Here is a 26,252-nt window from a genome sequence, read left to right on the forward strand (position 1 = left end):
AGTTTGCTGTTTTTCTTTACTGTTTTGATTGGCTTTATTTATTTACTTTTGTATGTCTCTTTGTTATTGTTGTTGTTTGTTTTTTTTGTTTTTGTTTTTGGCTGTAGTTACTTTAAGGTTTATGTATATTATTTCTATATCTATAGCAGTCTATTTTAAGCTGGTAGATTTTTAAGTTTGAATATATTCTGTAAGGGCCACAGTTTTACTCTGCCCTTTATGCTATATGTTAATGATGTCATGTTTTAATCTTTTTGTCTTGCGTACCTTCTAACTACTTACTGTAGTTTGAGTTGAGTTACTTTTATTTTCACAGTAGAATTTTATTAATTTTAATTTAAAATTTTTCAGTTACAGTTAACATGTAATATTCTGCATTAGTTTCAAAAGTATAGCAAAGTGGTTAGAAAATCATATACTTTAAAGTATAGCTTTTTAAATGTCTGATTTACTGTTTTTGTTAAATACTTAGCTTTTTACATGGATTTTCATTTATAATCTTCTAGTTTGCATATTTTAATAATAATGACAGAGAATTCTACCAGAAAAATCTAAGGAGAGATTTTGACTAGCTGTCATTTTAGTGTGTGAGTTATTCTGTTCTTTCATTCTCTTTTAGGAATTAGTGATTTTCTTATCAACTTTTAGGAACTATTTTTAAATAAAACTGCAAACTCTTATTTAGATTTATTGGTTAGATTTATTGTTCAGATTTATTTCACTGTCACAAAGGTTGCCATTTTACTTTGGTTCTGTGTTGCCAGCTAGTTTTTATATAAAGTTGAATATTTTATGGAGTCAGATTTGTCAATCTTTTTTCTTTATGTTTTCTTCTGTTGCTTCTAAGCCTAAAGTGTCAACCCTACCCCTGTATGTTTTCTTTCTGATTCGTTATTTGAATCAAATTAAGTTTGTAATTAAGAATGATTATGTATTAGCAGTTCATGTGTTTTTAATTTAAAAGTTTTTTATTTGTTTGTTTTTTAGGTATGTTCATTTTCTAATTGGAATATTTTGTTTCTCATGTCCTCATGAACAAGAAAAAAACAAAATATACACAAAAATCAATCTTGAATAAAATTACACTTTTTAAGACTGATAAATTAGCTGCCATTTTGGTAAAATGATCAATCCTTTAAGAAAATGAAGTGAAGGTTAGTCAGGTGGTAAAGAGTTGCAGTTATCAAACTAAAGTTACTATGATACTGTATAGTTGCCTTTTGTAATAGGTATTTTTAAAGTGTATAAAGCAGTATATTTGATTATATGATTTTATTAGTATGGCAATTTTCATAAATAAAAATAGGGCTTAATTTACCTCATATTTTAGGTCAATGAGGAAGGGTCAGGAGGAGACTAGTAATAAAGGGAGAGGGATTTGATTATTATAGAATGAAAGCCCAGGAAATAATGTATCTATTATATATGTATATTATTTGGGCTCTAATTTAGAATTCTAAAAGAAAATTATCAACGTAGATTACAACTCAAGGCTCTGCCAATACTTTTTAATGATGACTAACAACACCCATGTTTTGGGCTTCCCTGAAACAGAGATCATTAATTATGATGACTTGTGAAGTGGTTTTGTGATTAGACTGATGTTAACTAAAAAAAACAGTATTCGACTCTCTACATCATTTTCACTTCTTACTTAAGCCAGTATTGATTACAGGTCTTCTGGGGCAAAAGGCTAGAACATTTATTCACTATAAAATTCACCTCTTAGCATAATATGTCTCTAACATCATGGTAGTAGCAAGAATGGGTATCAAATGTCAAACTACAGACAATACATAGTTCTTGCAGTTTTTAGAGCAAATTTGTGACATAAACATGCTTTATCATGTACTATAAGGAAATTAAGTTCAATTTTTAAAATTTATTTAATTTATCTTTAAAGAATTTTCCTTTTGTCATAATACCTATTTTTCCTGGTCTATTCAATAGAATCCTACTTAGAAAACAGGTATTAAGGATAGAGGGAAAAAAATTATTATGTTGCTATATATTTTCTAATTCTTTCTAGAATATGCATTTTATTTTATAAATCTGGATTATTTAACATTTTGTAGTCTTCTAAAAATATTGTTTTCACATTTCTCCATGTTATTCATTTCTTTAAAATATTTGAAAATTTTACTGTGCTGCTTTTATCATGGGGTCAGACCATAACTTATTTAACAATTCGTGTATTGGACATACTCTTCTATTTTTTTAAATACATTGTCATGAGCACGTTTTCATGGGTGAGAAAACTAAAACCCATAAAGATTACAAAGTCAAGACTAGAATACAGGTGTTCTGATATTTGCCTTCTGCCTTTCGCTTTCATCTATATTCACCTGTTGGGCACGTGTGAAACATACCCTGATTGCAAATATTTCAACTAGGAAATGACTTAGTAAATCATTCAAATCAAATAAATTATTTTCTATAACATGTTTATGGTAACTAAATAAATAACGTATGTATTTGACATTTGTGGGTTTATCTGTGCCATTGTCCATTTTAAAAACAATGGTTCAGACAAGTAGATATTTAATGGATTTTTTTTGAGGGGGAAAAACATGTTTTAAAAAGCTGTCTAGTATTGTCCTTTAGTGGAGAATATACTTCAAAAAAGTGATTTGGAAGATCTTTTAGAGGCAAAGTAAAGTTACTGCAAAGATAGAAATCATAACTTGGAATAAAACAGAAACGTTTTTGTCAAGACATTTAAAAACTTGTGTGAAGTCTGTAAAGCAAAGAGAAATAGGTAGACTATTCCAGATAAATGATACTGCAGAGAACACCATTCCCTTCTCAGCAGTCTTGAGATGCTACAAAGGGAGAGAGACAAAGTCAAAAAGCAGAAAGAAAAGTAGTCATAGGGAATAAGTTTCTTAGAAATAACTGTTGTAATGCTACAAAAGATTTTTAAAAATAGGAGGTATTATTTTAAACTGAATTGTAAAAAGACCAGAAAAGACGTTTATATAATGGTTTAAAATAATGTCTTATAGACCAACCTGAAATGTTAATATGTATAGGCTAAAAGATGTGCTGGTACTTAAAATTGTGGTAGCAAAAGTAGGTGACTATAAAGATTTTAAAAATAGAATATACATATATATCCTTATATATCACCACACACTTTCATTTTAGAAAAAAGGGAACTAAAATTATTTGACCTTTCAAAATTTAAACAGCTGTATTATTGAGCCTTAATTTTACTCTAACCTCAGTGCCATGTCTAGAAGCATTGGTAAAAATAATTTGTTTCACATGGAATTATTTTAGAATTTCTGAGAGGCCTAACATACAAATAACTGATGTATGTCAAAAGCTCTCATTTCCTACTTCTCTGGGAGAATCTTTTGGTTTAACTGCCGTGGGCAGGGGTGGGGGGGAGTTCTTATAGGAGCATGTTAAGAAAACATTTCTAGCTAGTGGCATAGTTGTGTAGCCATCACAAATAAATGATGGTTTGGGTTTGCTGTTTCTTCCAATTTTGTTTGTTTCATGCTTCTAAAATTGCATTAAAATAGCCAAACTTCTTCTCCTGTCTCCCTGACTACCTTGGCTCCACAGAGGGGAGGGAATTTCTACTTCACCTACTTAGCTTTCATATAAAGCTACTTCCTTTCCAAATCTAAGCCTCCTTCCTAAGTTCTGTTTCAAGGTGGTTTAAGTAGCGAGGTTTCATAGCTGGGGCTAGAAATGAAGGAAACTAAGGAAGGGAGAGGACCCTCATTTTGAAAGAACAGAGAGGTAGTCTGTAGCATTTCACAAAGACTTGGAGGGCTGTATGCCCCATAAAATAGTCAATACTGTATCCATCCAGTTAGGTGGGGCTGGACAGATATGGTGGTATCTCAGCATTTCTACAGCTGAGGATGACTGGTGAAAAAGAAATTCCAGGAAGAGGGCTCTATAGGCAGTGGCTGAGAAACAGTGAGAGGCCAGGTGTTGACGAAATGTTATGAGTAGACATGGTTGGCAAATAAAGATAGGAGAATAGCTTGGGATATTGTTAATAGTATTGAAAACTAAAGCAACGAGTTTGTGCATAACCCTAGAAACAATGGAGTGTCACTGAGGTATTTTTTTAAGCAGCAACTTAATTAGAACTTTGATTTGTGAAGATAACTTTAGCAGCTCTATATAGAATGAAAAAGGTAAGTGGGAAGGAGTTTAGATTGGGAGTCAGCCTTTTCTATAAAGAGTCATATAAATATTTGAGAGCCATACAATCTGTACCACAACTACTCAACCCCGATGCTTGCTGCCATAGAGACAGTTTTATAAACAGAGAGGCATGGCTGTGTGTTTGTGTAGTATATGAGCAGCATCATTTAATAGGGTTGCGAATATGGGTTTCTTAAACAGGCCTAAAGGATGTTATAACCTTAGCTTCACATTCACTTCTTTAACTTGCTTGTTTATAGAAGACATCTATAAAATGCATCTTTCTCTGGTTTATAATAAAGTAGCTATTAACTTTTTTTCAAGCTCCTTAAGCTCTTTAAAAAAACGTTTGATAAAACTCTAAAAGGAATTTGCTATTTAGAATGAGATACGTGTTGTAGGTTTAATTCTTTTTTTTAGTCTTTATTTAAACCAACTTGGTGCTAAGTTCTAGAGGCAAGATAAATCTGCTTTTGATCTACTTGTAATATTTCTATCTTAGACCTTGATCCTAAGAGATAGAATTATAGTAACTGTTAAAATGAAGTGTAGTCAGAAATATGATAAGCTGTTGATATGTGTTTCTGTCATAGTGAGATTGCATTCTACTTTAAAGGAGATGGCACAGTACCTATACTGTGAATATGTTTAATATTTTTTAAGTTATTCATGTGAAGAAGCTTGATTAAAGTGAGCTTTTAAAATGGCACTTACAACCTTTAAGATCATTAGTGGTCACATCCAAAAGACTAAAGAAATTTTAGTTTTAACTTTGTACAGTATTGTCTGGCGTACAAAAATGATTAGACTTTTTTTTTTTCTGATGAAAGTTAAACAAAATGTAGCTCAATCTGTGAGGCAGTATAATGTTTAACAACAAAGATTTTTGTCATCTGGATTAAAATTCAAGCTCTGAAACCTTAAAATTTTTGTGATTGTGGGTAATTTATTCTTCATCTAAAAGATAACATTAAGAATGCCTGCCTTGTCAGGATTGTTAGGAGAAGTTTGTCAAATGAAATGTATATAAAGTGCTTAGTATAGTGTCTGGAACATTAAAACATACATTGAATAGTAGTCATTGTATTTTTTCAAAAAAGGTGTTATTTTTTTCAGGTAGCTTATGCTATTTCTCAGGAATGTCATGTTGGCTGGGAGAGATAGGTCACATAAAAGTTATCACATACATTTTTGGAGCTCATGTGATCACTTTAAGAACTGCCATTCCATAATCAAAAGGTTAAAAATATTAATTATATCAGATTTCTGTGGTTCATTATTACTATTTGTTATAACTTCCCCAACACCATTATCATTCTCTCAAACATTCAGCTATTTGAATTAGGTAAATTCTTACAGATAGAATTCAGTGAAATTAATACTTCAAAGTTAACTTATATAAAATATGAGCATTTTAAAGTTTATATGGAAGTTTATTTTAAATATATACCACTGAGCATTGACTCTTTCAGACGCTAGTCTGGTGCTAATGAAACAATGATATAAGACACTTGTTGCCTTCAAGAAGCTGATAGTCTTCAAAGTAAATAGAGACAACAGAATGAGTAATTATACTGATGATGTACTGATACATGTAAGCTCTGGGTATTACAAGGACATAGAGCAGAGGATTGTAGCCATCATGAAAGGAGTTAGGGAGAAAATAAACTGAAAATGGCGTGGTTTTCAGGGGGTGATACATCTTGAGCTGAGCTTTGAAAGAACATGGGTAAGTCAGAAGAAGGATGTAGAAGTTGTCCAGACACAGGGAACTTACAAGTTTATTTGTGCAGCTAATGCACTTTTATTAACATGCATTAGACACTGGCTGTGTGACTGTGGGCAAGTACCTTTACCTCATGAGATTGTTGTGCTAGTAAAAGAAATAGTAGATTTCCTATTCCACTGATGATGTATTTTACAGGGATCAGGTTTACTCTCCCACCTGAAAAAAAAAAGGGGGTGGGGGTGGGGACAAATTATTTGAAAAAACAGCTCTCAAGACAGTGGACATCAAGCATGAAAGGCAGTGATTCCCAAGAGATTAGCAAAAAATTAGGTGAGGCCTTTAATTATCTCGGCTTCAATCCTGGAGAAAGTTTCAGGTCACACCACAGGTAGGGAGAACCCAGGCAGAGCCTGGTGCTCTCTGAATTGAGAACATGGAGCTGCGAGACTGGGGAAGCCAAGCCTCTAGAGTTCCCAGGGCGGTTACCAGAGAGCAGTGAGCTACAGAACTGCAGAGGGTCCCCTTCAGCAGGCTGCTTATCAGTACATGCACCTGAGGAAACAGACTATCCAAGGCCTGGAAAAGAACCACCTGATGCAATTAGAGTGGACTCAGTGCCTGTCTTTAACAGAGTTGCCAATAGTGCCTGTTCCCAACACACTGTAGAGACTTTCCTATATCATGGTGCTTCCAATCAAGTACTAAAAAAATGTATTGTCTCAATAGTGGGGAAAAATGAACAACAGACTTAAAGCTGTTCTGGTCCTGCTTAACAAATTAGGAATGGAAAAGGACGAAACTGCTTCCAAGTGATTTAACTCTGTCCCAGAACCAAGACCAAGACTATTTATGGAAATACAAAAATACCTAGCACACAACAAAAGAAAATTCATGGTGTCTAATACAGTTTTCTATGTTTTCAATATTTCTTAATTGTTAAAAAAAATCTTTCCTTATGAATTACATTAAACTTTCCTGTGAAATATCTTAACCAATAAAGTGTCTATCATTTTTCTGTCAAAGGACACTGCTTACTAGGATGCTTTGAAATGTATGCTTCATTAAGTCTTAGCTTGCTTGGAATCTGCTTGTAAGAATGTAATTTTCTTCATGCTTTTCTAGTTACGTTACATTGCACAAAGTATCACGTTATGATTGTGTGTATTAAGTAGATGCAGAGGTCACAAACTGTCTTGGGATTGAATCTATTTCTTAGAAGTAGTGTTTATTCCACACAGTTTTGGTCTTCATGATGACTTAAAGTCTCATGAAAAGCCAAGAAATTTTATAACCCTGGACTTGCCTCTCTGCATGACCACGTGAGTTGGTGCTGAATATCCGCTGCTTCCTTAGGCTGGGCCATGTGCTCCAGAGTTCTCCACACTCTCCATCCTCCCTGATACTGATGTCAAATGCCATTTGCCTTGTATCCTCACAAATGTTTATATTAACTGTTAGGCCCCTATAGGCAGTTTAGTTTGTAACTGTTAGAGAAATTATATTCAGTAGATGTCACAGTTCCCTATTGATATTTTAATTTGATGTCACATATTTTCAGTACTTTAAAAGCACACTTACATATACTTTCTCTACAAAGATGACATAAAGGACATTTTTGTTTGTCAACTCCTCTCATATCCAAACATGCTGTTACTGATTCAGTATTTCTCATTCTAGTTCTTCCTGTCCAACTTTACTGTTACCACTACACCTCAGGCCCTCATACAGTATTCCCTCACTTATCGCAGGTATTACGTTCCAGACCCCTCCGCGATAGGTGAAAATCCGCGAAGTAGGAACCTTACATTTATTTTAGTATTTGTATATATTTTAAGGCTTTATAAACCCTTCCCACACACTTATAAACCGTTCCCAGTCCCTTATTAACCTTTCCCACTTCCTTATTAACCTTTTCCACACTTTTATAAACACTACTTATGTTCTTAAACATATTCTACACTCTTAAACCTACGTAACTTTAACAACATACGTATACAGTACCGCAAAATCCCGCGATATAGTGAAAAATCTGCGATAAATAATTAAATACAATATTTTTTTAAATCCCGCGATACAGTGAGACCGCAATAAGTGAACCGCAATATAGAGAGGGACTACTGTAGTCTCTCGCCTGGAATTCCTTATTTGCTCCCTAACTGCACTTCTTGCCTCCAATCACATTCCTTTCTGGTCATCCTCAAGGGTGTTGCTAGAATAATGTATCAAAGTACAAAAATCATCTCATCACCCTGCTGTTTCACACTCTTCCAAGTCTCTCCATCTCCTCTGGCACGGGGCAGCAAACTTTTCCTTAAAGGCCCAGATGGTAAATCTTTTTGACTTTGCCGGCATAAGCTTCCTGCCACAGATAATTGACTCTGCTGTTGTTGAGTTGAGCACAGCAGCAACCGTACACAACATGCAAGCAACGGACATGGCTGTGTTCCAATGACACTTACTTATAAAATAGCCCCTGTTCTGTGATATAATTGGCTCCCCCTGTCTTCCCTCCCATGTCATCTACCACTCTCCCATCCGGTCTCCTACAGTTTATTCAAAAGCACTATTCAAATTCTTAAACTTTTCTGAGCGCAACATCTTTCTATATCCAATTATTTAATTCTTTTCATTTAAGCGGTTTTTTTTACAAATAGTGAAACATTCTAATATATTTTGTTAAATGTTAATTCTTAAATAATGGTGTCATATATAAACATGAGGTTGTTTAGCCACTTGCTGACATTTTTATAAATGTATTGTGAAGTTGTAAATATTAAAAACAATTTTTAACAGGTCTTTTATAAAAATTATAGACTTGATAATCCATGTTATAGTTTGAATACTATCAACACATTATCCAAAAATCTCAGAATAAAGTCGCTGATAGGAAAGTAGTTTAGTTTCAGAGTTATCAACTGTATCAACTGAACGTTTGTTGAGAGAACGGTTTTAGGATAGTTAGTAGGAACTGAAAACATGTAACTCACATTGTGTCCTATCTTTACAATTGCTCCTTTTCAATACAGTTAAGAAAACAAAATAATTAGGTTTTAGGATATGACTTGCCTGAAGTATTGGACTTCAAGTTGCTATTTAAATTCTAATAGCTCACTTCACATGTTTCCATATGCAAAGAAATAGCACATCTTGAGAATATGTTGTTAAATGTGTGGGTTTTGCCTCATGAAGTTGCAGTTATTTAGGCTATTACTGAGTCGGACTGCACAGCCATTCTCGGCGGTGCAGATGGACTCTTAAGAAGCTACACCATCGTCTCTCGAGACGGACGGCTGCCGACGACGACGACGACTGATTGGTACAATGTTGGGGAATAAACAAAACCTTTTCTAGTAAAAAAATGAAGAAACTTAATTCTTGCATCATATTAATGAACAGTATAATTTAACTACTGAGGCGAGAAAGCAGGTGGGTAGAGCTGCTGTGATGGAATTTTGTTAAAATGTGAATAGATGTTAATATTGATTATGATGAAGTTCTCTAAATTTTCTGATATTCACATAGCAATGCATTAGTTTAAAGATCCATCTATTAAAACTGACTTGTAAATGTCTTTTATGGTTGATTTTTAGCCACCAGCTGAACAGGCCAAAGCCAGACTACAGCTGGTTCTTGAAGCTGCTGGTAAGTATTGGTAATTAACTTTATTTAAGTGAAAAAACTTGAAATAAATCCTAATGTGGTTACAAGTGAATCAAAAAAGAATAATTCCTATTTTCATATATCCTCACAAATTTATGAGATCTAGTTCGTACATAAGGCCATATTTTACCTTTATTATTTATTTCTACATTATAATACTAAAAGGTCACTCAGTATCTTTCTGTTTATGAAATTGACTTCATTTTCATTTTAATGAAGTTCAATTTATTGACCTTTGTCTTTATGGATGGTACTTTTGGTGACATGGTTAACATTATTTTTGCCTAACCTCACATCATGAAGATTTTCTCCTACATTTTCTTCTAAAAGTTTTATATTTTTAGACTTAAGTCTGTGATCTATTTTGATTTAGTATAAGATATGAACTTTAAATTGAGGTTTTCATTGAGCCAAAGGAAACTAGGTAAATGTCATTTTATAATTCCTCCAATTACATTGTACTAATTCATCAGTCTGTTTGTTCTGGATATCACTAATCTTAAAATACTATCTATCTATTTTATTTCTCAATGATACAGTAATGCTATGACTTTGATTTTAGATATAATACCCAGATTCCTGTAGACATTAAATACTTTACCTTTTTAGAAATGTAAAGATCTATGTCATCTTTTCTAAGTACTGATATTTTACTCTGAACCATAGTGTGCTCTTCAAAAATGTATGACTTATTCAAGTAATAAATTGTCAAGATCAAGTGTGAGGTAGGGTTTGAATGGTATCACCAAAGTAGTACATATTTTTAAAAATTACAGTTTTTAAAGATCTGTAAACAGTTCATAATTTCCATTTTACAAATTGAAAGTAATTTCATACTACCAAATGACAGTAGTTGTATTTTTTTGTATTCCTTGGTTGAGAAAATATATATATGCACATGATTGAAGGATTTCTTGCATTTGCTCCTTGCATTCTGACTCAAAATGTCCACAGTCTAAAGATTGGAAACACCAGTATAAATGATATACTATCTTCATAAATCACTTATAGAAGTTACTTACCATAAAGGGATAAAAATTGGTAAGTATTTTGACTATGAGTCTTTATACCTCCTCCATATTATTTTAAACATTACTTATATTTTATGCATTAACCTTATTCATTTTATCTTTAGTTATATAGAAAACAATATATTAAAATTTTGTTTGTTATAGTGTTTTATACTATAGGATAAAGCTAGTTAGTGAGGTTCTCTATCATTTACATAATATACATTCATTCTTTGGTGGCATTTTGCTTTGAAAGATATTTATGGTGCTTAGTCCAGAAAATATTTGTTTTCATCAATATAACTATAAAGAATTTTATTTCATAGTTTTATACAGTTTTCTTATATTTCTCAATCTTTTAATATGATTTTGAAGCATATTATAAAACAAATCTGAAAGGCCAAACCTCAGAGTGTGTAACTTGTTTCTGTCAGCCCGGGCTGTCATTCCTCATCTTTTAAAATTTAACATTATAAATTCTATTAGGGATAAAAAGCTAGGTTCTGTCTATTTGAGAAACTTTCAAAATATTATGACAGTTTTCAAATTAAACAACATATATTGGCCTAGATAAGCAAAGGACAGACCATAGCACGATGTAGCATTATTTATTAATTTCTTCTTATTGAATATGCTTTCTCCAGCTTTTCCCTTGTATGATGTATATCCTGTTAAAAATTGTGTTTTCCTTATTTTAGATTATTTTCTTGGGCTTGGATACTATAGAAATGAGTTTATGAGGTTAGAGGGTATTAATCTTTAGATTAACATTTCTGCTAAAACATTCTACAAAAGAATTGGGCTACTTTTCATTGCCACTGGTTAAGAAACCATTTTTGCCAGACTTTTCTTTTTGATGCCAGTTCCATGAATATATTTCTTTATAATATGATATAATGTATTATACCCCTTTGAAAAATATTCAGTACCACTTTTAATGAGAACTTGGGGCTTGGAGAGGGGAAGCAGATGAATGGATAGTGGGGGAGCATATAAGCATATATAGAACTTACTGTCAAGAGTTCCAGATCTGTTTTGATGATGAATTCAAGGTATTCATTGTGATATTAAAACTAAACAAACAAAAGAGCGGGAAATAAAGAACTGGAGCTCAGTCTGGTAAGGCATGCAGTAAAAAGTCTGGCCTCGTCCTGAGATGGAGGTGAGTGGACAGGAAGGTTTGATAGTACCCACTGTGTCACACTGGGGTTTACTTGAGTTCCCAGGGAAAACACTTTCGATTTTGGGCCCTTAAGTTGGGTACAGGGAAAGACTTAAGCTGTATGCTGGTGGGTAGGGTTCATATATAGAATCCTGCTCTAACTGTGGGTCACAGAAGAAAATTTTATAGATAACCATTGCATTGTTACTGACTTACTAGTGAGTGTTAATAATATTACTGGTTTGGAAGTAAAATATATTTTATAGATCATTTAGCAACAATTATTAGTTGCATGATTTTGAAAGAATAAAATAACATTAAGCAAAATATAACTGTAGGATGTCATGCATATTGTGCCAAACATAAATCTGAAATCAGATTTTATTATATTTATAATTATGTTTTATACACTAAACTATTACATTTTTATACTTTGTTATGCTCAATCTTCAGATTTAGGTAAATGTTTTTCAGGTTCATCTGAAAGGGGGGAGATAAATAATTACCTTAAAGGGTTGTTGTGAAGATATATATTATAATAGTATAATATGTAAAGAGCCTAGCATAGACCCTGGCAGGCAGTAGCCACCAGAATGTTTATTTCATATTACTTTTGTGAATACCACTGCTAGATGATTCTTCCTTAGCCGCCATTTGGTCATGCTGCTCCTTTGCTCAAAATTAATCATTGGCTCTCAGCTCATGGACATGGGCAGCAGTGTGTGCTGATTGCCAGGGGAAGGGGGTTGAGGGAGGTGGAGGAAAAGTATAAAGGGGATAAATGGTGTTGGACAGAGTCTTGACTTGGGGTGGTGAACACACAGTACAGGGTACAGATGATGTGCTGTGGTATTGTGCACCTGAAACCTGTATAATTTTGTCAACCAGTGTCACCCCAATAAATTCAATAAAAAGGAAAAAATTATTTATTGGCTCTCAATTGCATACAAAATCAATTCTACACTTCTGTGCTTAAGGTTCCAAGGTTCTGTATGATGGATCCACAGACTTTACTATCTTCATTTCTTAAAATTCATTTCTGTATTTTTTCTCATTGCTCTTTGAGATAGTCATGCTTGTTTCTACCTGGGACCCTTTGCTCAGGATTTTATCCCGTCTAGAAATGTCTTCCTCCTTCCTCTTTTCCTCTTCAGACACTTAGGATACATCTCAAATAAAATTCCGACATGATTTTCCTGACCATTTCAGCACACGATCTTCTCTCTTTTGAATTTTTTTGTCCTTGTCTGTGCATACTATTTATGCTGCTATGTACTCACATATTGCTGATACTAATATTTAATTGTTTCATGAGTGCTGGACTTACTTTCCCAATGAAATGATAAACTTCTGAAGGTCAGGAATTATATCTAAAATTTTAAGTCTTTCCCGGCAACACAGCACCAATAATGAGCAGTACTGTTCCAAATAGAACTCCAGCTATTAATCTTTGGTGAATAAGTCATTGTGGAGAAACAAATGATCTGGGTAATTGGAAATTAAACCTTTAAATGCTAGAGTGCTCATTGTAACCACTCTGATGGATTTTAAAGGAAATTATGAAAAAGTTTTCTGGCTTCAGAAAGATGTATGACAGTAATGTGACTTTTTAGTCTTAGATTTTAAGGTAGTGTGGGACAGAAAATTTAATAAAACATGATTATCACAAAGGAGGAAGAAGGAATAATAAGTTTACTTAAAGACTTGTCTCTGTCACTTTTGGTCTCACTGTTGCTTGACTTTTTTAGCGCCTTTCCAAACATGATTTTGGTTTTTCACAAAAACACAATATTATCTTATGCCAAGTATGTTCATGAGTTAGAAGAGAAATTTAAAGGAGAGATTTTTCCAAAACAAATATTTTTATTACCATGAAAAGATGACACTTTTCACAACATGGTTTCAAGATATAATTTTCTCTAAACTCTTCTTAATATTTTAATTTTACTAAAATTACTGGCACATGCAACCTTTAAAATTGTATCTCTAGTGTTATAAGAAAAAATAGAAAATTTCTGAAGCATGTCTGCAACCCTTTGTATTGTGCTATATAGTTTTTAAAGGACTTTCATAAATCTTTATCATTTGACTCATATCACTGCATGGAGAGCTAGTTAGCTTCATTTTTACAAATATCCTGAAAATGTAAACGACTTGTAAAAGATTACATAGCAAATAAATGGCAGAACCAGGAGTCAAATCCAGTGATTTCTGACTCTTGCGTTATTTCTGTTCATATGTTAAATCCCTGAGTTATGTTGGGCAGAAAGAAGGGTGATAGAAAATATCACCAAATACATACCTGGGTTTGTCAGGTGTAATGCCACAATTATCTTCCAATAAAATAATTTCTATCTTCGAGCAAGCCTGCAAGTGGATTGTTTCTAATTGAAAATAATTAAAGTTTCAGTCAAAAAGTTCTTTTTCTTAAGTATTAGAGTGCTCATAATAGTTAAATTTTTGATAACTTTGAAAAATCTAGCATAATGTTTTGTGACTCAGTGTTTTTGTCATCATTCTAGCTAGGGTCATGCATTTCAGAGGCCCTTGCTGGTGTAGAAGCTGGTTCAGTATTGTTACAAACACAGATGAGGCACACACCCTTGCACATTATACCCAGGTCAGAAGCTGTGCTTTGGAATAAGCCATGTGTGCCTTGCTTCCTCTTCTGTAGCATGTTAAACTTAGATTTAATTCTAAGTACTTACCTATTTAGCACCTAGACGCCAATCATGTGATCTTGAACGCCTCAATACTATCTAAAGTTCAGTCTGATTTTAAATATTTGTAATTCTCAGAATGACAAGTGAGATTGCCATGATAATGCTCTACTGTTTTCAGGGAGCATAGGAATCCATTCTGCCACCCTCATTTAAAGCTGACAGAGGTTTTGCTCTAGATTTCTAACCTCTGATCTGTGGGTCCAAGAAATAGCCTGATTTATTGTGAGAGAGACTTTCCTGTAGGACAAACCTAAAGAAATAGATCAAGCGATTGAAAATTAATTTCTATTTCATACAAATAAGTAGTTTTCAGACTTTTTTTTCCCTCATTCAGGTGTCTGCCTGATTGTGTGTTGGCAGTCTGGATTCATATCCAGCTTCACAAACTTTGTGAACTTGGGCATTTCACTTCTCCTTTACTCTGTTCCACTTTCCTCATCTATAAAATGGAGATATTAATGGCACATAATTAACAATGTTGTTGTTACACAGTTGAAATTAGTTAACATTTACAAAACACTTAGAACAGTGCCGGTACATAGTAAGTACTGAGTAAATGTTAGCAATTACTCTGAAAGTAATTACCATGGTGGTGAAGTTTTCAAGTCAGTTGGCCTGGGTGCCATTTCCAGCTCCATTATCTACTGCTAAAACCATGGGTCAGTTGTTAAAGCTTGCTGAACATATTTTTTTTTTCCATTTATAAAATGGGAATAACAATAATGTGTATCTTTAGAGTTTTTATGATACCTAAATAAGTTAATGTAGTAAAGTATTTAGACCAGCACCCAACAGCAACCAAGTGTTCTATAAATATTAGCTAGTACAAGTACAAGTAGTTTTTACGGCATTACTGGAGTGGCTTTATCAGGTAATAAAAGAAGATATAGAGAGCTAGACATCCTCCTCATACAAGTGTGCATATAGAGTTAGAAATTATCAAGAATTAAGAAAAGTGCTTTTTAAACAAAACTAATGAAACCTTAAATAGTTTCATTGATGGGCATTGGTTAAAACTTTTATCATCAAATATGGTTTCTTCAAACTTCAGAAATTCTGCATAAAACGTAATAGCTTTAATGCAAAATGAAAATAATAATGTTAATTTAACTTTGACTTTACAATAATGAACAAGATTTTTGGCTTTGTGTTGAGCCAAAAGATATAATAGTGTTTCCTAAGGCGTATCAGTAAGTAAATTGCTTAAAAAAACATAGTTGTTTTAGCATCACATATTTATATTGAATAACCATTATTTATCCCTCATAATATTTAATAAGAAGAAGTCTATCAGCTAGAGTCTAACAATACCACAGCAACTTGCCATGTTTGAGCAGATGTTAAGCAGACAGTAGTTGAATGTTAATTTTGAGAGGCTGGTATGTTTAAGCCTAGCTGAAGTATGTTGCATGTGGGCTTTCTAGACTCGAGTACAATGCTGGATCTCTGGGGAGAATTTTAAAGCTAAACCTCTTTCTTTTGGGTCCTCTATATGGACTCTCTCAAGTCAGTATAAAGCAGATCATCCCTAGGCTAAAGCCCTTCAGCTTTTGTTATTGGGCTCTGTAGACCTGTAATTAGGCCTCCTGGCAGGCCTTGCAGGCCAGTTAATGGTCATATGGAGTTTCTGTGAGGCAGACGGGCTTTGTATAAATCCTGGGTAGAAATAGGTTTATGGGTCACTTCCTACCAGGACCATGCTTTGTCCTTATGCCCTGCAGGCTGACAGGGAGCAGGTTCCCTTGACCATGGACTGTTCAGTTTGCAACTCAAAATCTACTCCACTAATCCCCAGTGTAAACAGAGGATTTAGAAGGGCTTCTGTCACTTACAGTTGCCAATTCACTTGGGTGTCTGTGAATTTATTTTCCCCCAGACTTCATTATTGAAAGACTGACAAGTGTATAAGATTTGGATGTTAGTTTATATAGCAAGTTTACAGTTTCATTTTCAGTAGTTTTAGAATCATTGTCAATTACTTATTTAAAACAGAATTAGGTAATTAGTTTTTCTGTTAATCAACTTTTAATATTTCTTAATTTAAGCCATTAAAATTTTTGAATGATAGCCAACCTTTTCCTACAAGGAAAATTATAGCTCTGTTTTTTCATAAGAGAAAATGATACTATGTAAAGAAGTTTACTAAAAAGTGATATATAGATTTCAGATAAGTCAAGGAAATAATTCAAAACTCCTCTATAGTATGTATTTTTATATTAAGTACAAATTTCATTTTATGTAACAGAACTTTTCAAGGAGGAACTTCAAATCAGTATATAAAATGCTTAAAAATTGTTTTGTACAATATTTAAATATTAAGTGTCATTTATTGAGCATCTACTATGTGGTAAACAATTTTTTATGTTTTTATATGTTATATATATTTTAAATAATTGACCTCTGTTTTCTAGTTAAGTATTTGGATTTGAAGAAAGCCATGATTGAAATTTCTTCTTTTTAAAAAAGTTTTATTTTATCTTTCAGTATAGTGTTCGCTTTATTGCTTGGATTATATCAAGATTTGATTCTAAAGTTGTAAGTTCTAAGTATGCGCCACAAAACACAGTCACCTATATTCCTGTGAGCCAATTTTTCTTTTGGGGGGAAAGCAAATGATGAATACTTTCCCAGGTCTTATCTAGTAAATCAGTGCTCAGTATTTTGCATTTTGTGATGTAAAAATGGTTCATGACAGATGTGGCTGAAAAGACCACATACGTAGACTGTATGATTTTAGTCTGGTGGAACTAATAGGATCACTCATTACATTTTAGACCCTGGGGTTTCTTTTTTTCTTTCATAATAATGAAAAAAAAAAACTGTTTAAATAGAGTGGCCCTTTTTGTGTGTAAGTGCAACATCTCCTAAATTTACAAATCAACAAATAATCCTTTATCTCTTCTAAAAATATTATTTAATGTTTATTTAATGTTTACTGTTATTTTTAATTGTTCTGTCATCCCATAAAAATAAGATTTTGTTCTGTTTTTATAAAGGATTACATGAATTTTATTTAGCAAAAACAAAAAATACATTTCAGAAATCCAAGACCTGTGAATTAAATTGAATTCTATGTTAATAAAAACAAGTTTTGTAAACATTGAAATAATTAGTGGCAGCAAAAGGCATTTTACAGTAGGAATTCTTGGTGTTTACTTACAACTAGTACAATTACAACATAGTCTGTTTTTCTTTTTTAATGAACACAGTATATTTAATGAAATAGAAAATATTTCTGATCTTTTTTTAATTCAGAAAAAAGGAAGCTCCTGAACAGTGTGAATTAAAGAATGGTTCTATTTTAGTTTTGACCAAAAGTTTATATTTACATTGAAAAATATTCTGGGTGTTTTATAGCAAAATGTTTATAGTAGTTATTATCCCTGAGGGTAGGATTTAAGGTTATTAAAAACATTTTTGGCTTATTTTCATTTTCTGATTGTTTCGTAGTTATGAAGAGGGACCTAAGGAGATATAGAAAAAGTTTAACTTAAACATGATAAAGTTCCCCTATATTTAGTTTGAAATTCAATTAGTTTTGAAAATGTATGTAGTCATGCAACTACAACCAAAATTTTTGATAAAGAATATTTACATTACTCCAAAAAGTTCCTTGTACTCCTTTGAAGTCAGTTCTCTCTCCCCATTTCAGACCTTAGCAACCACTAATCTGCTTTATACCACTGTTGTTTTGCTATTTTCAGAATGCCATATAAATGGAATCATAGAGTATGTAGACTTTTGTCTGTAGTCTTTCATTTGGCATAATGCTTTTCAAATTTGTCTGCATTGTTGTGAGCATCAGTTCTTGTTATTGCTGAATTGTATAGCATTGTATGGCCATACACTGTTTATTCATTCAGCAATTGGTGGACAGGTGGGTTGTTTCCAATTTATGGTTTTTATGATGAAAACTTATATGAACATTTGAGTTAAAGTCTTTTTAAACATATATTTTCATTTTTCTTGAGTAAACACTTAGAAATTGGATTGATTGGTTATGTAGTTATGTCATTTTAAATTTCCAAGAAACTGCCAAACTGTTTTCCAAAGTGGCTATACCATTTTGTTTTCATAGCAGTGTATGAAAGTCCCATTTGGTCCATATCCTTGACATCACCTGGTGTTGTCAGTATTCTGTTTAATTTCAGCAATTCTGTTGGAATTTGTTATATTTTATTTGACTATAATGTGCATTCCTGTGATAACTCTTCTTTTCATGCAGTCATTTGTCATCTGTATACTTTTGTGAAGTAGTATCTGTTGTCCATTTTAAAGGAATTGTTTATATTATTGATTTGTAGAGTTATTAATATATTCTGAATACAAGTCAGATATATACTTTATAAATATATTTTTCTTCTTGTTTATACCTTGCCTGTTTATTTAATAAACAATATTTTTATGTTAATAAATTCAGTAAAATACACGTTTTAATGAGAGTTCTTTGATTCTTTTTTGAAACATACAGTATGTAACAACACCAGAATCAAGATACAGAACAATTTGATCATTACTCACCATTTCTCCATTACCTTTTGTTGTGAACCTCTCCCAGCACTCCTAGTTCCTGAAAACCACTGGTCTGTTTTTTGTTCCTACAGTTTTGACTTTTCCCATATGTCTTGTAAATGGAATCATATAACATGTAGCTCTTTGAGTCTGGCTTCTTTGACCTAGCATAATGTTTTTGAGATTTATCCATATTGTTGCATATATTAGTATTTTATTCTTTTATTACTGAGTAGTAACTATTTCATTGTGTGGATTAATTAATTGAAAATATTTAGGTTGTTTACAGTTCTGGATGACTAGGTCTATTATGAATTCCTATTCTGCTCCATTGATCTATATGCCTATCTATCCTTTTGCCAGTACTGCACTGCCATGATTACTGTAGCTCTTAGTCGTCGTCGTCGTCGGCAGCCGTCCGTCTCGAGAGACGATGGCGTAGCTTCTTGAGAGTCTATCTGCACCGCCGAGAATGGCTATGCAGTCCGACTCGGGAGTGACAATCCCTGCCACACTTGTTACAGGTGAAGGCAGATGGCCGTTGTTGCTGCTGTTGATGCTGCTTCCGCCTCGATCTTTTCTGGACCGCCTCCTCGTTGCGCGCAGCCTCTGCACGTGACGTACCTTGCCTGACCGCGAGCCTCCAGGCTAGGCGGTCGTCTGCTTGAACTTCCCATGTGTTGAGATTGATGGAGCATTGTGTCATGTCCTTTTTGCAGATGTCTTTGAACCGCAGTTTTGGGCGCCCTGTCATCCTCTTGCCTTCTGCTAGCTCGCCATAGAGGAGGTCTTTGGGGATACGGCCTGCATCCATTCTTTTGACATGGCCGAGCCACCTGAGGCGTCTCTCGCTAAGAACTGCATGCAAACTGCTCATATTGGCTCACTTCAGCACCTCGGTGTTGGGGACCTTATCCTGCCAGGCGACATGCAGGACGCGTCGCAGGCACCTCATGTGGAAGCTGTTGAGTTTCCTTTCGTGCCTTGCGTAGGTGGTCCACATCTCGCTGCCATAGAGGAGAGTGCTGAGTACGCAGGCTTGGTAGATGCGCAGTCTGGTTTTCTCAGTGAGGCTGGAATTGTTCCACGCTCGCCGGTTCAGTCTGGCCATAACTGTGGCTGCCCTGGCGATTCTCCGGTTGACCTCCAAGTCGACTGACAGAGAGCTCGAGATGGTGGACCCGAGGTAAGTGAAGTCGTTGACAACCTCCAGCGTGTACCCGTCGATGGTGATGCATGGGGGAGTCCCCGTGCCTTGAGCCATAACATTCGTCTTCTTCAGGCTGATGGCTAGTCCGAACTCCTTGCATGCGTGGGAAAGGCAAGTGACTAGCTGCTGGAGTCCCTCTTTGGAGTGTGATGTCAAAGCTGCGTCGTCAGCGAAGAGCATCTCACGGATGAGCACCTCTTTGACTTTGTTCTTGGCTCGTAGACGGGCCAGGTTGTAGAGCTTGCCATCGGATCTGGTGTGAATGAAGACACCCTCGCTGCAGTCCTTAAAGGCGTATTGGAGGAGCATGGAGAAGAAGATTCCGAACAGCGTAGGCGCGAGGACGCAGCCCTGCGTTACTCCGCTGCTGACTGAACATCGACATTGCGGCTCTACAGGAGACCCGGTTGGCCGACAACGGAACTATCAGAGAAACCAACTACACCTTCTACTGGCAAGGGAAGTCTCCGGACCAACCAAGACAGCACGGTGTTGGGTTCGCTGTGAAGAACACGCTTGTTAACTCCATAGAGCCACCCACAGGAGGCACAGAGAGATTACTTACCCTCCGATTGTCAACAACTTTCGGCCCAGTCAGCATTCTTAGCGCGTACACCCCAACCCTCTGCGCCACCATCGAAGAGAAAGAACAGTTCTACCATGCACTGGATGAAGCGTTATCCAAGATCCCCAGAAGTAACGCTCTCTATCTCCTTGGAGACTTCAACACAAGAGTAGGAGCCGACCACATGGCCTGGCCCACCTGCCTTGGAAACTTTGGGAGAGGAAAGATCAATGAGAATGGTCAGCGACTGCTTGAGCTTTCGTGTCACCACGGCCTGTGCGTGACAAACACATTCTTCAAGTGCAAAGAGATCCACCAGGTGTCATGGAGGCACCCCCGCTCCCGCCATTGGCACCAGCTTGACCTCGTCATCACCAGAAGAACGGATATTGGCAGCACCCTCCTCACCCGCAGCTACCACAGTGCAGACTGCGACACGGACCATGCCCTCGTGGTAAGCAAGGTGCGCATAATGCCGAAGAGGTTGCACCACTCCAAGATGAAGGGTCGCCCACGCATCAACACCAGTTGTGCCAGCAACCCAGTTAAGACCCAGCAATTCATCAACAAGATGGAAGATGCACTCGGCGAGGGAGTGGCGGCAGATGACATTATCGAATCCAATTGGCCACGTCTCCGTGACGCCATATACAACTCCGCCATTATTGCTTACGGGAAGAAAGAGAGGAAGAACGCTGACTGGTACGAGGCTCACTGGGAAGAAATGGAACCCGTGATCGAGGCTAAGAGGAAGGCCCTACTGGCTTACAAGGTCACGCCCACTCCCAGTACACTTCAAGCTCTACGGGCTGCCAGGAACAAAGTCCAGAAGACCGCCCGCCACTGTGCCAACACCTATTGGCTAAACCTGTGCAGAAGCATCCAGGAAGCCGCCGATATAGGCAACGCACGAGGAATGTATGAGGGTATCAAGAAGGCAACAGGCCCAATCCCCTCCAAGATCGCCCCCCTTAAGTCCAAGACAGGTGAGGTCATCACTGACCAGGAACAGCAAATGAGGCGGTGGACCGAGCACTACCTCGAGCTGTACGCAACGAGGAACACCGTAACAGACACTGCTCTTAACGCCATCCCAGACCTACCAGTCATGGAGGAGCTAGACACCCCACCTACTGCGGCAGAGCTCGGCAAAGCCATCGACCGCCTCGCTTGCGGGAAAGCACCAGGAAGCGACGGAATCCCTCCAGAAATCCTAAAGAGCGGGAAACCAGTCCTGCTACAGCCGCTCCACCATCTACTCTGTCTCTGCTGGAAGGAGGGTTACATCCCCCAGGATATGAGAGACGCCAACATTATCACCATGTACAAGAACAAAGGAGACCGCAGCGACTGCAACAACTACCGGGGCATCTCTCTCCTCAGCGTCGTCGGCAAAGTATTCGCCCGGGTCGCTCTTGCCCGCCTGCAGACCCTTGCTTCCCGCGTCTACCCAGAGTCCCAGTGTGGCTTCAGAGCTGGCCGTTCAACAGTGGACATGATCTTCTCCCTACGCCAGCTGCAGGAGAAGTGTCACGAGCAGCATAAACCACTCTACCTCGCCTTTATTGACCTCACGAAGGCGTTTGATCTGGTCAGTCGAAGCGGTCTCTTCAGCTTGCTACGGAAGATTGGCTGTCCACCACATCTGCTTGCTGTGGTCATGTCCTTTCACGACAACATGCACAGCACGGTGTCCTACAACGGCGCAACCTCTGTAGCTCTTAGTAACTCTTGAAAACAGTGAGTCCTTCAATTTTGTTCTTATTTTTCAGAATGCTTTGGCTATTCTAGTTCCATGTGCATGTTTTTGTATGGGTATGTTTCCAACTCCTTTGGGTAAATATCAAGGAGTACAGTTGCAGACTCATATGGTAAGAGTATGTTTAGTTTTGTGAGTAACCACCAAACTATCTTACAAATTGACTGCACCATTTTTACATTCCCACCAACAATGATTGTGAGTTCCTTTTGCTCCGCTTCCTCACCAGCATTTGGTGTTGTTAGTGTTCTAGATTTTGGCCATTCTAATAGGTGTATAATGGTATCCCACTGTCTTTATTTGTAATTTTTAAAGTGACATTGTTGGACCTCTTTTTATATTTTTATTTGTCATCTGTGTATCTTCTTTGGTGAGGTTTCTGATAAGATTTTGGTCCCATATTTTAATGGGTTGTTTGTTTTTTCATTATTAAATTTTAAGTATTCTTTGTATATTTTGGATAATAGTCCATTATCAGATGTGTGTCTTTTGCAAATATTTATGCCTAGTCTGTGACTGGCATTCTCATTCTCTTGACATTGTCTTTCATAGAGGAAGGTTTTTAATTTTAATGAAATTCAGCTTATTGTTTCTTTCTTTCATGGATTATGCCTTTGATGGTGCTACATAAAAAGTCATTTCTATATTGAACATCACCTAGGTATTCTCCTATGTTGTCTTGTAGAGTTTTATTTTGTGTTTTACATTTAGGTATGTGATCCAGTTTGAGTTATTTTTTGTGGAGGGTGCAAGGCCTATGGCTACATTAATTATCTTTGTCATGTTGATGTCCAACCATTCCAGCACCATTTATTAAAAAGACTATTTTTTTCTCCATTGTATTACCTTTGCTCCTGAGTTAAAGGTCAGTTAACTGTGTCATGTAGGTCTATTTCTGGACTTTTAGTCTGTTTTATTTATCTATTTGTCTGTTCTTTCACCAATACCACACTGTTTTGATTACTGTTGCTTTATAGTAAGCCTCAAAGTTAAGTTGTGTCAGTCTTCCAGCTTTGTTCTCCGTCCATATTACGTCGGCTCTTCAGGGTCTTTTACCTCTCCTTATAAAACTTCAGAATCATCTTGTTGATATCCATGAAATAGCTTGTTTGATTTTGATTGGGATTGCATTGAATCTATAGATCATGGTGGGAAGAACTTACATTTTGAAAATAATGAGTCTTTCTATTATAACCATGGAATATCTCTCCAGTTATTAAGTTCTTCTTTTACTTTGTTCTTAAGAATTTTGTAGTTTTTCTCATGTAATTCTTGTACATATTTTGTTCGTTTTATTCCTAAATATTTTGTTTTTCTGGGTGCTAAGTAAATGTTATTGTGTTTTAAATTTCAAGTTCTACTTATTTATTGCTGTTATATTGGAAAGTAGTTGATTTTGTTCATTAAACTTATAGTATCCTACAACCTTGCTATAACTGCTTTTTGGTTCCAGGAGTATTTTTGTCAGGTTTTCAGATTTTCTACATAGATGATCATGTTATCTTGGAACAAAGACAGTTTTATTTCATCCCAATCTATATACCTTTTATTTCCTTTTCTTGTCTTATTGCATTTGCTAGTATTTTAGTATGATTTTGAAAAGGAATGGTAGAAGAGGATATAATTACCTTGTACCTGATATTAGCAAAAAGGCTTCAACTTCTTACCATTAAGTATGATGTTAGCTGTAGGCTTTATGTAGGTATTTTTTATCAAGTTGAGGAAGTTCCCCATCATTCTTAGTTCAGTGACAGTTTTTATCAAGAATGGATGTTGGATTTTTTTCAATTGATTTTTCTGCATTAGTTCATATGATCATTAGATCTTTTAATATACTATATTATATTTAAGGATTTCTCAATGTTTGACCACCCTTACTTAGCATAATAAATACTAGTTGTTAATGGTGTATTATTTTTAGTGTAATGTTGTATTCTGTACTGTAATATTTTATTTATTTAGTTTTTGTATTAATATTCATATGTGCTACTGGTCAGTAATTTTTTTTTTACATCTCTAGTTGTATCTGGTTTATGTATCAATATTATACTTGCTTCATAAAAACAGTTTGGTGGTTTTCTCTCCTTTCAATACTCTGGAATAATTTTTGCAGCACTAAAACTATCTTTGATAGCTTAGTAGATTTCTCCCTATGAAGCAGTATGGACCTGGTGCCTTTTTTGTAGTTGAAAAGTTTCTCTACTTCTTCTATGAAACTTCATATATTTAAGCTTTCTAATCTCTGAAAACTTTAATTTTGGAAAACTGAATTTTCCTAGTAAATTACTCACTTTATATACATTTTCAAACTTATTTACATAGATGTTTGCTAAGTAGTCTTTTATGAGTGGTAATATTTTCTTTTCAGTGATTATTTCCTCCAGTTCAACTCTTACTTTGTATATCTTTCTTGTTAAATAATTTAATTAATTTTTAAAAGACTGAAATTTTTGATGATTTATTAATTTGATCTTTCATTTATCTGTTTTACAACCTGCTTTTATTTTTATTACTTCCTTTCTTATACTTTCTTTCAGTGCTTGTTGCTGTTTAGCTGTTTGAATTGGGAATTTGACTCATTTTTATAACTAATTTTTATAGTTAATTAAATTTATAACTTAATATGGCATTCACTTTCTCTCTAATAAATACAAACATATCCCATAAATTATAAGTATAGAGTTTCTTATTATTTTAAAGAAATTCTATGATTTTGGTTTCTATTTCCATTTTAACCAGGAGTCATTTAATCTCCAAGTAAAAGGACCTTTTTGCAATTTGATTTTTTTATTAATTTCTAGTCTATTGTGTTTTAACTAGAGAATGATTTGTGTACTATTTTTACTTTATGTAATTTATGGATGTTTTCTTTATTTTGTGAATATTTCTTATACACTTGAAAGTATATTGCCTATTTGTAGAATATAAAATTGGATATATGAGTATATTTATAAAGATTTACCTTATGGGTTATGTTTCTTTTTAGCTCTTCTATGTCCTTTTTTTGTCTAGTTTACCCATCTTATACTGAGAATGTATTAATATTTCTTATGGTTGGCTTGTTTCTATCTATACTCTGTTGCATATTCTGTCATTTCTGCTTTATAAAAGTAATTCCTATGTTATTTGATGCATAGATATTAACTATAATATCTTTATTTTGAGTTGTTGGGTTTAGCATTAAAATATATCCATTGATGGCATATTTAATGCTTTTTAGCTTAAAATATACTTTGTTATCAGGATCCCAAATTCTGCTGTATTGTTTCCACTTACATACTTTTGCCATTCCTTTTTATTTTTAGACTATCTGAATTATTTTGTTTTAGGTGCATTTTATGTGTGCAACCTATAGTTATGTCTTGCTTTTTAAAACTAATTTGAAAATCTGTTTAATAGGTGAATTAAGCCTGTTGACATTTATTGATTTGAATAATATATATGGTGTAAACTCTTTCATACTATTTTGTAATTAGTTCATTGTGTTTTCCCAATAATTATTTTGTAAGTTTGTGTCTTTTCAATGTTAATTCTTTGTAGGCACTTAGTGAATTTCTTATTGATTCTTCTCTTTTCTTAATATCTTATCAATATTTGTATCTGTTATTTCTGTGTTACTCCTTTTTCACAATGTGTGTGTGTGTGTGTGTGTGTGTGTGTGTGTGTGAAATGCATAGAAAAGGTCCTGGAAAAATAACCACCAAACTGATGAGGTGGAGGGTAACAGTAGTAGTGGTGTGCCTTTATTTCCT

The 26,252-nt window shown here is 34.9% G+C and overlaps 1 protein-coding gene across 1 annotated transcript in view; it reads left to right on the forward strand.

The window, feature by feature from the left end:
* The window catches only part of RSRC1 (arginine and serine rich coiled-coil 1), a 334,340-nt gene that overhangs the window by 183,294 nt on the left and 124,794 nt on the right, over window positions 1–26,252 (forward strand). The window contains exon 6 of the mRNA XM_090285816.1: window positions 9,490–9,541. Within this exon, the coding sequence (XP_090141942.1) occupies window positions 9,490–9,541 (52 nt within the window). The remainder of the gene's footprint in view (window positions 1–9,489; window positions 9,542–26,252) is intronic.

This window comes from Furipterus horrens, unplaced genomic scaffold, assembly GCF_987537825.1.
Source record: "Furipterus horrens unplaced genomic scaffold, mFurHor1.1.pri manual_scaffold_1, whole genome shotgun sequence".
Classification (NCBI taxonomy): domain Eukaryota; kingdom Metazoa; phylum Chordata; class Mammalia; order Chiroptera; family Furipteridae; genus Furipterus; species Furipterus horrens.